The following is a 15,813-nucleotide window of genomic DNA, read 5'->3' on the forward strand; positions in this document are numbered from 1 at the left end:
TATTCATTACCAATTCAAAAAATCTGAGCTTGCCATATTGACTTTTACTATTGTAAATGTAATACACTATTTGGGGGGGGGGGTTGGGGGGATAGTCAACTGCTTGTGTCAAAATCCTCTTTTTAAAACTTAAAATTCAATTTGTTTACTGCTGTTGGGGAAGAAAAAGTGATGAACTTCTCTCTCCTGTAAACCAACAGGCACAAGGACCCAGATTCCTCTGACTGCGCCGCTCGGCATGCAGTATAAAATATAGGCGGATGTTTCAAAATGACAGAGAAGACGTTCTGTGCAGGCAAATAACATGAAGTCTCCTGTCCCTGCATTAATCTTTGTACTGGTTACATTTGTGCATTTCAACTCAGCCTCCTCAGAATGGACTGGAGATTTAAACGGTAAAGTAAAGCTGCTATTTTTACTAAAAAATTTGACAAAATATTGAAGTACTTTTTTTTTTTACATCTTTAGAAATACAGGTACTTGATTGGTGGAAGGAGTGTTACATGTTGAACTTTTGTATGGATGAAATTAAGGTGGTGAAATGTAATGACGTAAAAAGTATTTGAAGAGAGTTTTTTAATGTTACACAGAACAAGATGTATATATTTTTAACAGAAAAGCATTTTGTCATTGCTGTAACTTTTCTTGAACGTGTGACCTTCTGGACCGACAGCATTGTGACTTTTATCATTTCTAATGTTAGTTAGTGGGAGGCCGTTGCTGGAGACAGTTATAGAACAACATCCGACGCTCTGTGTTCAGCTTTAATCCGTCCGCTTCTTTAAATCTGAATCATCCTCAAAGAGGATGATTGAAGTTCCAAGTCAGTTTTATTAATGTGAGAAACAAAAGTCATCAGAAAACTAGATAACCAAAACAAGAAACTTAAAAAAAGATTCAATAAGAAGACAAATCCTTCACTCCTTAACTAAGTTGACAGTTATTCACATGAATAATGTCAAATTAATCCGTTTCACTGAGATTTTTTCAAGGAAAATGGACATTTTTTTCTAGGTTACCTGTGGATAAAGCGAAGCTGCTGCTTTCACTGCTGACGATGGAATATGGATGTTCTATATGGACAGATTTTAATAAACAACTAAAAAGTCATGTTGAAAAAGCAATGTTGAAATCACAACATAGTTTTCTTACTATGTCAAAGCAACAAAGTTTTAGTTTATATCAAGCAACACTGTATAGTATAAAATGTATTTGCTACAGTTTATTGATTTACTCCTGGTGTTTTTTATTCTTTTATTTATTGTTGTTTTGCCTTTTGGCTGTGAAGGTTGATGAGTTTTGATCGATGGCGTCTTTAATTATATTGTCTATTATAGGAGAAATGAAAGAAGCATTTTCGTCAGTGTTCAGAATTATGACGTGAATTGATGACGCTCTCTTGTTCTTACCACCTTGAAGGAATCAGGCAGGGTGAAACTCGAGTCACATTCCAACTAGAGCAACCCATCCCTAAATTATAATTGCTGGTTTTGAGCGATAACAATTCTCAGTTATGCACCGACTCAAAAGAGAACATCTGGTGCCGACTGACTTGTTTAGTACTTAATAACCTTTTGTACTGAGCAGGGGTGAACAGCTCCACACAATAGCTATGTTCTTCAAACAGTGATGGATATAAAACAACTTGGAGTGGAAATGTCAGGTGTACTCTCATCACAGAGGTCACTTCTAGTTAAAAACAGAAAAATGGAAACGGTGTGACTTCGTAAATTCAGACCTACCAAGAAGTTTATTTCCAATCATGGTAAATTATTGCAAATACTTTATTGAAAGTTGATGTTATTAGATCAAACACAATAATATTCAGGTCATCTGCTGTTATGAGTCAGTTTTTTATCAACTTCATTTACAGCTCAGTGTTATTTGTTTTTAGATAGGCTGTAATATTCCTAGAATCCTCATACACTAACTGGGTTACTTCAAAATTTTCCCTGAATACTGTATTTGACATGTATTCCAAACTGTGTTACTGCACGGTTTTGTAAAATAATTACTGAAATCAAGAGATGAAATCCAAATTCCAAATTAGTCATGGCAAAAGTTAATCAGTGAGATTGACAGAATGAGAGCTGTATTAATGAATGATAAATATCCAAGAAATGGCAGCCGTGCCTTAGGGTCAGTGAACATGCCAGACAAGTTATTTGATTGTGTCTGACTTAAAATTCAAATCAAAATTTGAATGAATATCGTGGGTGTGTGTCTTGAAAGTGGGTCAATATTTCATGAATGCGCTGCTTATTATGTTTCAACAAGCCTCATAAACTCAAAATTACTTTTTCACATCACCTGTCTTGACCTATTTTCTGGCCTCAGCAGAGCCATTTCCATGTCTTTCTTTATTTTGGCGCTGATTGCTAAATAATGTTATGGCGATCATGTCTGTTCCCCACAGTGTGATTGACTCATTCAGAACAAGGCATCTGAAAGCTCTTTTTACATTTTCCAAAGTGTTTTTTTTTTTTCCACATAACATGGTTTATATCAATTTAAATGAGTTGATTTGTCTTTCTGTTACAGGAAAACTCGCTTTTTGGGACACAGGCGTCAACCTGGAGGGTGACGATCAGACGCCATGTTTTCATTTTTGCGCCACGGACGGAGACTGTCCTGATCCGTTGAGGTGCACTGTGAGCGGGTGTGGGCATATATGCACAGACCCAAACCAAGGTGAGTGGAGAATTAAAATGGCAAAAATCGCCTGAATCCAGCAGTGGACGAGTGATTAACACTGCTGCCTCATATCGCCAGGCTGTTATGGCTATTGTGGAGTTTGCATGTTCTACATGTTTGTGCCTGGGTTTTTATTCAGGCTCGTCTTTTCATTTCTCTTTCTCTTTTAGACAAATTATGGGATTTTGATTTCAATATAAAAAATAACTCGACGGAGCCGTGCGTCGATAGCTGCATGACTGACGACGACTGCCCGGACAACATGAACTGCCTCATGAGCGGATGTGGACGCATGTGCTTGGACGCAAGCCAGAGTGAGTTGGGATTTAAGTGGCAGAATGTTTCGACAACATCGGTCCAACATCTATTTACACAAAGGTTATATGGATGCAGCACATCATCAAAGTGAAGCTTTAAACAGTGTGTGTAAGCCGAAAAACCCCCTGTGTTCAAAAAATTTTTCTTGTTTCGTTTTTATCTGTTCTATTGACCAGCTACTCAAGAAACAACTTGAAGTGAATAATTTCCAGAGAGCTCAAAAAGTTTGTTTCGTAATTTACAAGCTGAAGGTCTTTTGTATTTTTTATTAGCTTTGATGGCGCAGTTGAAACGTCCCGTCAAGGTGTGGACGAGACACACGACACACCCTGAAACATCCTTTCAGATTGTGTGTTGTGTGCATCATCAACAAATGAGTCTGTAACAACAGTGGAGCATTGTAGAGTAATTATGGAGGAACTGATTGCGCCATATTTCAACATGAGCTATATTTAGGTGCAATTTGGTGGAAATCTGTCACCTTTTTTTTTTAGATTACTTATTTTTTCTTCCAGTTGTACGTACTTGTTCAAATCTCTTTCATTTTCAAAAACTTGGAACTGTGGGAATGGGATTATAAATTGAACGGCTCAGAGAAGGAACCATGTCTGGATTTCTGCTCGACTGACATTGACTCATGGCCTGCACCAAGACCATACTTAAGAGACTTTTATCACCCATCACTCCAATGTGAGCTTTTTTTTTTCTCAACCATGTTCCAGAAAGGACGGAATTAATTCATGTGTTTCTAGTGAAAATGTTCTTTTCCACTGAAACAGCAGAAACACTGAAATGTTGATGTTGTTTTCTTGATAATCCACTAGTGGGCGCTGTTGTTCGTTTTTGTCATGAAACCACAAACATGCACAGACAACAATAGAGTACAAACATCAACAATGGTGACATGACCTTGATAGGAGGCCAGGCTGGATAACTGACAGCTCTCCAGTTTAATTGTTACATTGCAAAATAAAAATATAGGCCATTCTATTATATGTAAATGAAGTTATCCTGAATCATTTTCCTATTCACTTTTTAATTATCATTCAGTTATCATAATAGATCATGATATGAATAATACAGAAGTAAAATATTTGAATACGGGCGCAAATGCCAGCTTTCACACTCCTGTAAGTTGTTTCGAGCGTCAGGGTCACTGATCCAAATATGAACAGACTTGTGTTTGTTCCAGGTTTTGTCTAATTGCTTGAGCAATTAGACAAAAGTTAGCAAACACATTGCTGGTTATTTCTTTTTAACTCTCACAAGTTTAAATTTGTTGTTTGTTGTCTTATTTTTTATGCTTTGTTTAACTCTTTTTACACGTAGATTTTCCTTTCCCTATTGAAATGACTGGACTTTGTGGTTCAGCCTCTAACCTGGGAATCAATACACTGATGCCGTGCATTAATCTGTGCTACGACGATGATGACTGCCCCGAAAGCAAGACGTGCGCCATCCAGGGATGTGGACGGATGTGTATGGACCCAACCACTGGTGAGATTTCAATTAAGTGGCAAAATCTCCAAGATATCCTAAAAATATCTTAGGAACTTGCACCAGAGAGGATCAATTCCTGGGCAGTAGTTGCTAAATGTTTCATGAATTTTTCCTAGTAAACAAACAAACACATTACGTCTCTTTTAACTCCTTCATCTCTCGTTTTATTCAGAAGGAACTGGACTGTGGGATCTGGATTCCGATCTGGGAAAAGACCCGTTGGATTCCATTGGTTCAGATTTGACCTCGGGAATGGGTGCGTCGATGCTATGTCTTTATTTGTGCTAGGAGGACAACGACTGCCCCGAATGCATTACTTGACAGAGGAGAGTTCCTCATGTCTGACTTGTAACTCCTCGTTCACATTTATTTCTTTGTTTTTCCTTTATTCAAAAGGACTCAATCCGTGGGATTTGGACCCTACTCTGGGAAAAGACCCGTTGGATTCCATTGGTTCAGATTTCACCTCGGGAAGCGGTGCGTCTTTGCTTTGTCTTTATCTCTGCTATGGTGATGACAACTGCCCCGAATGCATTACTTGACAGAGAAGAGTTCTTCATTTTAGACTGTCTGATTTGCAACTCCTCGTTCATGTTTATTTCTTTGTTTTTTTTGTTTTTTTTTTTATTCAAAAGGACTCAATCCGTGGGATTTGGACCCTACTCTGGGAAAAGACCCATTGGATTCCATTGGTTCAGATTTGACCCCGGGAATCGGTGCGTCTATGCTCTGTCTGTATTTGTGCTGCGATCACGACGACTGCCCCGAATGCATTACTTGACAGAGGAGAGTTCCTCATTTTAGACTGTCTGACTTGCAACTCCTCGTTCATCTTTATTTCTTTGTTGTGGTTTTTTTTTTTTTTTTTTTGGTTTTTTTTGTTCAAAAGGACTCAATCCATGGGATTTGGACCCCACTCTGGGAAAAGACCCATTGGATTCCATTGGTTCAGATTTGACCCCGGGAATCGGTGCGTCTATGCTCTGTCTTTATTTGTGCTATGGTGATGACGACTGCCCCGAATGCATTACTTGACAGAGGAGAGTTCCTCATGTCTGACTTGCAACTCCTCGTTCACATTTATTTCTTTGTTTTTCCTTTATTCAAAAGGACTCAATCCGTGGGATTTGGACTCCACTCTGGGAAAAGACCCGTTGGATTCCATTGGTTCAGATTTGACCCTGGGAATCGGTACGTCTATGCTATGTCTTTTTTTTCGCTACGATCACGACGACTGCCCCGAATGCATTACTTGACAGAGGAGAGTTCCTCATTTTAGACTGTCTGACTTGCAACTCCTCGTTCATCTTTATTTCTTTGTTTTTTTTTTTGTTTGTTTGTTTGTTTTTTTATTCAAAAGGACTCAATCCGTGGAATTTGGACCCCACTCTGGGAAAAGACCCATTGGATTCCATTGGTTCAGATTTGACCTCGGGAATCGGTGCGTCTACGCTATGTCTTTATTTGTGCTACGATCACGACGACTGCCCTGAATGCATTGCTTGTGATGTGGAATATTACGTGCTTCCCTCCTGGCTAAAACAAATTCCTGCATAACACGAGCCCAAATACTTTTGAACGATTAAAGTCAAATGTTTCAATTTTTGCAACAATTTTAACGAGCCACATTGTTCTTGTTGTCCCATTTACAACACTGTTCGTTTCTGTTCAGGGGAGCCTGATTCATGGGATTTGGACTCTATACTGGGAACAGACAATTGCACTGATCTGTGTGATAACGACGATCAGTGCCCTGAAAACACAAAGGGATGTGGACGTCTGTTCATTTATTTTATGACTTCTTTTTTTTTCCAGATGATGTATTGCCTTTGCCTTTAGAAGCCCCTAAACTGTGTGGCTCAGATTGCAATCCGGGAATGGACCCATTGATACCATGTCTTAATTCGTGCTCCAGCGATGACGACTGCCCCAACAGCATGAAGTGCTCCGTCCAGGGATGTGGACGGACGTGCACTGCGTCAACTGACGGTGAGCTGCATATCGAACGGCCGAAAAACCTCCCAAACACCCTGAATGCAGTCAGTGGTCATCTTGGTTGATGCTTGAATTCAAAAGTGTTTTGTTTTCAAGGTCAGACAGAAAAAAAAAACAAAAGACCACTTGTTTCTTTCTTTTTCTTGTCTTTGAAGAAAGTCTTTGTTGTCTGCTTTGGGACGACAGTGCTGCCTTTGGAGGCCACTTTCAGAACCAGGGAACCACAAACTGCCTTTTTTCACACAGCTCATATATGTGACTGGTTTTCTGGGGGGTTGTTCACTCTAAGACATCTTTCAGATTGTCTGATTTACAACGCCCAGTTCATGTTGATTCTCCCTTCAGGAGAGCCTCCTCTGGGGGATTTGGACTCCACACCGGACAGTGAACCCTGGAACCCCTGTGTTGATCTGTGCTCTAATGACGACCAGTGTCCCGAAAACATGAAGTGTGTGAAGAAGGGATGTGAACGGCGGTGCGTGGCCTCAAACCAAGGTAAATGATGAGCCAAGGGGCATGATTAGAAGAATCTTATATTCATGAAAAGCCACAAACAAGCTTGTTTCAGTCAAAAAAGACGTTTTGTAATTCCAAACTGGACACAGAAAAAAAGAAAAGAACAACAGAGAGAAGCTGTTCATGAACTAACACACACTTTTACTATCTCATGGTCAACACTTGCTTCATGGTCGAGATAAAATGCAAAATAGATTGATGACAGTGTGTGTGTGTGTGTGTGTGTGTGTGTGTGTGTGTGTGTGTGTGTGTGTGTGTGTGTGTGTGTTTTATTTCCATTCAGATAAGAGTGATGAGTGGTCTTGGAAATTTGACGAAGGAGGTGAGGAGTGCCCTTTGAGAAGCTTAATATTTGTTTGCGATGTGTTTCTTTTTGTTTCTTTTTGTTTGTTTTTTATTTTTTTGTACTTGTAACAATCAGGGCGTGTATTTTCTGAGATGCTCATGTTTTCTACATCTCATTTGAAAATTACCCGAATTTGCCATATTTTCAACTTGCATGTTTTAATAGCCATATTTCCTCTTTTCCCTCAGAAAATCCTGAAGGATGGGAGTGGAGCTCCGACGAGGAAACTGGTTTCAAGGAGTCAGACATCGGTGAGCTAGTAATAATTTCGGCTTTCTGTTTTCTTCAGTGGCTCTGTCTGCTACTCAGACATCAGTGAAAGCTGAATGGCGACTACAGTATCGCACTACTATCTTATTCTCACTGCATTTTTATAGATGTGTGTCATTTCACCAAAATCTTCATCAGGCGCCCCCCGCTAAGTGTGTGTATTCCCATGCAGCATACACACCTCCAGCAGAGCTTTAGTCAGGTGACTTGCCATATTTTAGGACTGATGATTCACAGCTGTTTTCGTCTCTTTATTTTTTTCTGTCCATTCAGAGAAGCTGTGGGTTTGGGATGAGGATAAGGACAGTGACAGTTCCACTGCAGACCTTTTCAGTAAGTTCTGTGGCAATTATTTTTGTAACCAATTCATATTTTTCACATGTTTTCTTAATGTTCTTGCTAAAGTATGATTCATGGCATAATCCTGACCAGAATAAATGAAAATGTCCGCATTTGGACTTCAGTATGTTTTGCTATTGTCTATTTTGACAAGTTTTGGTTGATTCATTTTTTTTTCTTTCTTTCTTTCCATTCAGAAAAGCTTGCGCAGTTAAGGAACAATTTGGAAGATTTGGAGGGAAGTGCCACTTCAGGATTTCTAGGTGAGTTCTTACAAAGATGTATTTTGCTCCTTGGCTATTGGCCAGTCTATAACTGTGCAACTCCAATCACACCCAGCAGATGGCAGTATTGGAACGTTGTAATAGAAAAGCCCTGACACTGGCGCCACAGTTTCTTCAGCCTCATATGGGTGCAAACTGAAGGCGTGATAGAAAAATAAGGATGCATGGAAGTTCCTGACACACTTGATTTTACAGTTGAACGTGTGAATCTCTGTTGAGTTTTCTGTTTTCAGTGAACTGAAGCTTCCAGCAGCTCAGCGTTTAAAGATAGTGCACGCATTTTTGAAAAGAAATCAACAACTTTCCTTTTTCTTTACAGCATCCTTTTTTTTTTTTTTCTTAACCATAAACTGAGGATCTTATATTTCTTGACCCTGAGTGTTGGAGAGCACAGTTTAGAAAAATTTGAATGAAGTAGAGCTATAGCCCTCAGCTTATTTATTTATTTATTTATTTTTAATTAATATATTGCCAATGTAGTCCTTTCTTCAATTGAGCGTGTACACTTGCAGCAGAGGTGGAGCTACACTGTTTTCACTTGAATCATTAAAACTGGCACCATGTTGGATTTTGATATGCTTCATATTCTTTGTTTACATTTTGTTTGTTTCTTTGTCTTCAGACAGAGGCCTGTTCGACTTTGACTCAGAGGGAAGTGGCGAAGACAGAAGTGAGTTGAGTGCTGAAGCACTGAAATCCTCATGCAGTTGATATTATTTTGTGTACTGGATTTCTGTCAGTAGGAGTAATGTACTTCTTAGTTGTTGGTGGACATTGATTAATAAGAATTGTGACCAAATTATGATTTTATAATGTTCTCAAGGAAGCCACATTGCTTGATGGCAAAAATTTAAAATTGTATAATGTGATTGTCATATGTAGATGGTGATTTGGAAGAGGGGAGCGGCGATTTACTGACAAGAATGGGTAAGTGTGAAGTCTAATCTGCACATGTTTTTTGGCTCTTAAGGGTTTCACATTTACATTCCTTTTAATTGGTGACTTTATCAAAAGTCAGTGTATAATCAATTGATCATAGAAATTGTGAAAATATGTCTTATACCTGAAAACTGTGTTAATTGTTTATTTACAGTAGTAAGTAGCACTTCTAACCTGAAGTTGTTACAGGAGCTGCACCTGTCTGTGGCCACATTGCTTTGAATATTTAGAAAAGGCAACATGTGGAATGCCATATTTGAAAAATTCCTCTCTTTCTGTTTTTAATTTTTTTTTAAATTCTTTTTTCATGGTTGATTTTCTTTCCATTCAGACGAGCTGTGTGAACAGGATACCCCAAAGAAAAGTGACTTCAAGTTTCCAGACATCAGTGAGTTCTGTGCTAAAGCCACTGAAACATCACACATGTATTGACTTAATATAGAAAATTCTGACTGGATGAAAATGTTAAGATCTATACAAGGAGGTGAAACTACATTGCTTTGACCCCAAATATTAAAAATTATAACTTGTGGACTGTGATATTTATGAGACTGTTATCCAGCTCTTGGTTCATGGATGTTTTTCTTTCCTTTCAGAGGATCTGTATGAACTGGATTCTGAGGAGAAAAGTGACATTAGCGTTCCAGACGTAGGTGAGTTCTGTGCTGAAACCACATGTATTGACTTAATATACAGAATCGTGACTGGTTGATGATTTGAAGATCTTCACCAGGAGGTGATGCTATACTACTTTAACTTCAAAAACTACAAATTGTAACATATGGACTGTGATATTTTTGAGAGTGTAATCAAGTCTTTGTTCGTGGTTGTTTTCTCTTTCCTTCAGACAAGCTGCTGGGACTGATTTCAGACAAAGGAAGTGAGGAGAGTAGTACAAACTTTTTCGGTGAGTTCAGTGGTGAAATCTTTGCATACCCTCCAGTCAGTTATTTTATTTTTTCATTATTGGATTTTTGTTTCTGGTAACTTATTCATGTTTTATGATTTTTTTTTCTTTAAATTCAGGCAAGCTGTGGAAATGGGGTTCAGACTACGGAAGTGGCTTTACCAGTTTCAACCCTCTCAGTGAGTTCTGAGGGAAAACCTCAGTAATACCCTTTGGAGAGACTTTTCTTTTTTGATGTTTGCCTGTTTCCTGTATCCTGTTTGACTTTGCATTGGTTTCACCAGTTTGAGTTGCAGCAGGACAGCGCCTGGTTAACTCCTACCCACGTCCAGTTTCTGTGTCAATCCCTGTAAATGGGAGCAGCTCAATAGACAGTATTGCTGGATATAAAAAGCTTCAATTCTATCTCAAAACAGCAGGCATCGAGCTAACAAGGAGCCAAGTCCAGTTACAGGGACAAATATCTCAAGAACATTTTTGTCTGTTTGTATACTGGTTATTGGTTCTGTTTATTCTCTTTGCTTATCTAATTGTCATTGTACCAGGATGATGATATTATTACTGGAGACTGTTTTTTTTTTCTTTCCATTGAGCCATTTCTCATGTCATTTAATCAATATCTTATTACAAGTGAAGCCCTTGTGCCTCTGTGCAGATAGAGCAAAACTGATTTCTCCTGAATTACTGAACGACATTGACTGGCCAACTTTGTTCATGGTTGTTTTTCTTTATCTGCAGGCAAGTTGTGGAAATGGGTTTCCAGGAAGAAAAGCGACATTAGCGTTCCAGACATAGGTGAGTTCCGTGCTGAAACCACATGCATTGACTTGATATATAGAATTGTGACTGGTTGATGGTTTGAAGGTCTACACCAGGAGGTGATGTTGCATTGCGTCTTTGTTCATGGTTGTTTCCTCTTTCCTTCAGATGAAGGAAGTGAGGAGATTAGCACAAACTTTCTCGGTGAGTTCAGCGGTGAAATCTTTGCATATCCTCCAGTTGGTTATTTTATTTTTTGATGATTGGATTTTTGTTGCTGGCAGCTTGTTCATGCTTGTTTTTCTTTATATTCAGGCAAGCTGTGGAACTGGGGTTCAGACTACGGAAGTAGCTTTACCAGTTCAAACCCTCTCAGTGAGTTCTGAGGGAAAACCTCAATAATACCCTTTGGAGAGAATTTTCTTTTTTGATGTCTGCTTTCTGTATCCTGCTTGACTTTGCATGAGTTTCACCAGGTTCAGTCTCAGCTGAGTGTTTGTGTTGCAGTAGGGTTATTATTACTGGTTTTTGGCAATGTTTATAGCTTTATGCTCATCTAATAAATGTCATTGTACCAGGATGATGATATTATTGCTGGAGACTATTTTTTCTTTCCGTCGAGCCATTGGTATTGTCATTTGTGCTTCTGTGCAGATAGAGCTAAACTGATTTAACCTGAATTATGTAAACTGGCAACATGTGGATTTTCATATTCTTCATATTTTCCTGACTTTGTTCATGGCCTAATTTTTTTTTTTTTTTTTTTACACCTTCAGGCAATTTGTGGCAATGGGGTTCAGAGACGGAAAGTGACAGTACAAGTCTTGACATTCCAGGTGAGTTCTGTGGTACAGCCTCTAAAACACCTCTTATAGTCATGATATTTAGTTTACAGGACGGCACTTCATTTTTCTTTTTTTTTTTGAAGTATAGTTCCTTATGAATCAGAAGAACCTGTCCTGCTTTCTTTTTAAAATCAAATCAAGTGAAAATACTCAACCAAGCATCCTTGAGTAAAGAAGTGACACAAACTCTCCAGGTATCATTCTCATGCTGACGTTCATGTTGAATTCTCTTCAGTTCCAGATGAGTCTGAACCGTGGGAACAGGATGCTGACAGCAAACTTTTGCCTTTGGACTCGTGTGTTGAAAATTGCGTTGATGACGACGACTGCCCCGACAACCAGGAGTGCACCAGCACCGGGTGTGGACGCGTGTGCACGGTGTCATTCAAAGGTGAGACAGTCATAAAATTACTGCTTTCCTAGCACACCTTGGTTAGAGTTTTAATTCAGTATTTGAGCTCTTTTTTTGTTTTTAAACATGGTTACTTATGACTGTGATTTATGTAAAAATACTGGTTAGACAATCAATAGCCTTCATGCTGTGTCACCAATAACATGGTGGAAGAGTATAAGTAGTACGTAATCAAATGTGGCATCAAGTGGTAAAAATAAATGAAAACTTCTACTGATGTCTCGGTCAGATTCTTTTCCCTACACTCAGAAATAGCTGCATTGTTGATGAGCTATTGGACTACTTTATGAACATTTTGAATTCTCTTTCTATTCAGATAAATTTGAACTGTGGGATGTGGATGCTGATACCAAAGGTTTGCCTTCGAACCCATGCACTGATAAATGCAAGAAGGACAAAGACTGTCCCGAAAACCAGGTGTGCACCAACATAGGATGTGGACGTGTGTGCGTCGCATCAGACAAAGGTGAGATACTAATGAACACGACATTTGCTCTACTTGTCTCCACATGGACTAGCTTTTCTTCCAATTTGCCAGCCATGTAACAAAGACAATTATTTCCAATAGAAAACACTGTTTTCCTTTGCTTTGATGACATAAAATGTGGACGTACTTTCAGAATCTTTTCTGACCTCGTGTTATGTTGAATTCTCTCATTATTCAGGCAAATTCGAAATGTGGCACTGGGATTCCGATAGCCAACTTTTGCCTGTGGACCCGTGCCTAGATAAATGTGATAAAAACGGTGACTGCCCCGAAAACCAGGAGTGCACCAAAACAATATGCGGACGTGTGTGCACAGCGCCATCCAAAGGTGAGACACTAATGAAATGACTGTTTCCTTGTGACACGTTGGTGAAAGTTTGAACGAATGTTCCCTTGGCGCATGCGCAGTTCGAGTACGTATACAAACAACGTCACTTGTGGGAACATTCAGTGCTTTCAGCACCGACTTAGATGAAATATAAATTGACTTTTTTTCCGATTATTTTCCAACCATATAACCATTTTGAATCCTCTTTCTATTCAGGCAAATTTGAACTGTGGGATTTGGATGCTGGCAGCAAAGCTTTGTCTGTGGACCCATGCGCCGACGAATGCAATGTTGACAACGACTGCCCAGAAAACAAGGCATGCACCAAAGTGGGATGTGGACGTGTGTGTGTGGCATCAGGCAAAGGTGACTCTATACCTTCAACATGTCTCCTTTCTTTTCCACAAGAGCACATAAGCTTTTTAACACATGCTCTACTTATTTGTGAATATCGTGGATGTCCAAGTTGGTTAGTTTATAGAACAACAAAAACGACCCTCCTTTAGTCCAAAACTATATTTTTCATTATTGCATTTACTTAAAACACTTCATAAATGTTAATTAATATTCCCTCGCAGGAAAAGCAGGAGAGTGCCCCCCTCCTCATTGGGGCAGGGATTTGAGCCAGTGTGCTCTCGTTTGCATGGATGACAGTGACTGCCCTGGAGTAAAGAAGTGCTGCACCAAGAAATGTGGACGAACGTGCGTCACACCATTCAAAGGTGAGAAGTAATCAGAAAAATAATAATAATAATAATTGCACATGGTCAGATCTCACACTCGGCACAATGTGAGATGCGACTGTTTTTTCTGTTTATTCACTCTGACAGGAATGTGTGATCTGTGGTGGTACATTAGTTTCAAAAAATTTGAATTGGTTTTATTCACCAATTTATTTCAACCTTAAAAAACTAACAGCATCTTGAAATGACAAATCTGAATCCCATGAAAAATCCTGCTCATCACTTATACAGCTGAAGGCAAGTGTTTAATGCTTCTTTCAATTTTCTCCCTCAAGGACTTGCTGGGAAAAAAAGCCACACACACCATAAGAAAAGGAAACAGAAGCCTTTCAAGGCGCACTCTTATTCATCAGTAAAGCCGGGACAGTGTCCGAAGCCTTCAGGCCCTGGCATTTGCGTCAACTTCTGCTCGAATGACAGCAACTGCCCCAAAACTGAAAAGTGCTGCAGCAACGGATGTGGACATGTGTGCATGACACCCAGCTAAGGTGAGACGTTTACTGAGTGGCGACGCCTTTCAATAACTCCACATGCACCGGCTTCTTAATCAGTGAATGTCTTCTTGTCTTGTTTGTTGATGATGAAGCCAGGTGTCTGCAGGCTTTCCCAGGGCACTTCCCAACAACAGCTGCCACCATGATGGTCGTGTCCAGGAGAGAACACTTGATGCACGATAACGTTTGGAAATGGATGTGGAGGGAGGGGTTAATATATCACTTTTTCCCCTTCTTCATGGACTCTACAACATAATAGCATCTGCTGTTTCTTTGCACAAAATCCTTCTTCGTTATGATTACTTTCATTCTTTCTAAGGTTATAAATTATCTTCATCTGGTAAACTTTGCTTTCAATATTTCTCTATTTAACCTAACAAGTCCTTCATACATGATAATCTGGAATCTGCTTCAACCTTGTTGTCAGTATTGTGTGATTGAACAACGAATTCCTGCGACAGCAGTAACAGTCAGCACTGAAGGGTAAAGACAATGTTGTAAGATTTGAAATGCAGTATTGGTGTAATTGAACTCATATCTGGAAACATCGCTGGAAAGAGTGGAGATGGCTCCATCTGGTTTATGTGTGAAGCATTGATAGATCTCATGTGATTAAACCAAATCAATATTTCTGATTCATGAAGTTTCACCAAAATTGTTGCTGCTCAATTCATACAAACATTCATCCACTTGAAAAATAAAAAAAGAAATCCATATAAATCTTTAAAATTACTCATGGAACAAAAGAAAAAAAAATTAAATATTAAAATGGGGGGGGGGGGGGGGGTGGATGTTGCCCAAGGGCCACCGGTTGCCCATGTTTGCTTTACGTTAGTCTACCTGTATTTGCATAAGGAGTGGGCCATATTTCATAGAGCTGCAGAAGGGATAAAATAATAACATAGCTGGCACTTTTCTGTCGATTCCGTGTATGAAGTGATAAAGTGAGGGCGAGATGAACCTTAATATTATACAGTACATATTTAAAGTGTTAACACCAAGAAACACATCTAAAGTTGAAGTAATGTTGGAATTTTCAACGTGTGGTTTTTCACTATATTTTGAAATGTGAAGGTGTTGAAGTGATGAGAAAACATTCTTACCTCTTTATCTCTGACAAGGCATAGAGTATCATTTTCATAAGGAAATTAAATTAAAGCTTTTCCCTCTGGAACTATGAAGTACTTTCTATTCTTTTCTATTCACTGTAAATAAAATACTTGCATTCATGATGGTTTATTTATTTTACTATTATTTGACATTTTTATTGTTTCAGTTTTAACTCATGTTATTTTATGTAGAGTGAATCGTGCAATTTCTATGTATGATGGTAGACTTCTCCAAAGCAGGCACCTTTCCACCCGGTGTGATGTCCTGTGGCCTTTCATTAGTTTGACAAAGGGACGACTGAAAGGAGCTCTGAGTGAAGGAGATGTGTGACTCTGAGAGTAATCAGTTACTCTGGGATTCCAGAAACAGCCAGTGTTGGGGTCATGACCAATAGAACATGGAGAGATGTTGTTGAATTCACGAGAAGAGTATTAAATCTATCTTATACCATTCTCTGGTACACTGCAAATGTGAACATTGTGATTAATTAAAAATGATTCCTCTGCCCACTTTTTTGATCAACTTTT

General features: G+C 39.0%; 1 protein-coding gene across 8 annotated transcripts; it reads left to right on the forward strand.

Moving 5' to 3' along the window:
• Positions 1-286: 286 nt before the first annotated feature.
• LOC115408855 (uncharacterized) lies at positions 287-15,405 on the forward strand. Of its 8 annotated transcripts, none has more exons than XM_030119796.1 (33): positions 287-395; positions 2,542-2,691; positions 2,865-3,008; positions 4,342-4,509; positions 4,685-4,768; positions 4,909-4,989; positions 5,148-5,228; positions 5,402-5,482; positions 5,623-5,703; positions 5,873-5,953; positions 6,328-6,501; positions 6,853-7,002; positions 7,307-7,345; positions 7,558-7,620; positions 7,913-7,972; positions 8,176-8,241; positions 8,885-8,932; positions 9,145-9,189; positions 9,533-9,589; positions 9,798-9,854; positions 10,049-10,108; positions 10,228-10,287; positions 10,847-10,903; positions 11,036-11,071; positions 11,183-11,242; positions 11,644-11,703; positions 11,948-12,103; positions 12,441-12,590; positions 12,790-12,939; positions 13,156-13,305; positions 13,518-13,661; positions 13,958-14,170; positions 14,269-15,405. In XM_030119796.1, the coding sequence occupies exons 1-32, from the start codon at positions 305-307 to the stop codon at positions 14,167-14,169; spliced, it is 3,096 nt and encodes a 1,031-aa protein (XP_029975656.1). In that variant the 5' UTR covers positions 287-304; the 3' UTR covers position 14,170; positions 14,269-15,405. The 8 variants fall into 8 exon arrangements, with proteins under 8 accessions (XP_029975656.1, XP_029975655.1, XP_029975658.1 ...); XM_030119795.1 differs by having other exon boundaries at positions 14,273-15,405; XM_030119798.1 differs by lacking the exon at positions 5,623-5,703 and having other exon boundaries at positions 14,273-15,405.
• Positions 15,406-15,813: the final 408 nt, after the last annotated feature.

The sequence above is a fragment of the Salarias fasciatus genome, chromosome 20 (assembly GCF_902148845.1).
Source record: "Salarias fasciatus chromosome 20, fSalaFa1.1, whole genome shotgun sequence".
In the NCBI taxonomy this organism is placed as follows: Eukaryota; Metazoa; Chordata; class Actinopteri; order Blenniiformes; family Blenniidae; genus Salarias; species Salarias fasciatus.

Excerpts from the sequence above, each read along its gene's own strand:
- LOC115408855 (XM_030119796.1), top strand. The coding sequence starts at position 305 with ATGAAGTCTCCTGTCCCTGCATTAATCTTTGTACTGGTTACATTTGTG. Across the intron at positions 2,692-2,864 it reads ATGCACAGACCCAAACCAAG|ACAAATTATGGGATTTTGAT; the intron begins GTGAGTGGAGAA and ends TTTCTCTTTTAG. Across the intron at positions 8,242-8,884 it reads TGCCACTTCAGGATTTCTAG|ACAGAGGCCTGTTCGACTTT; the intron begins GTGAGTTCTTAC and ends CTTTGTCTTCAG.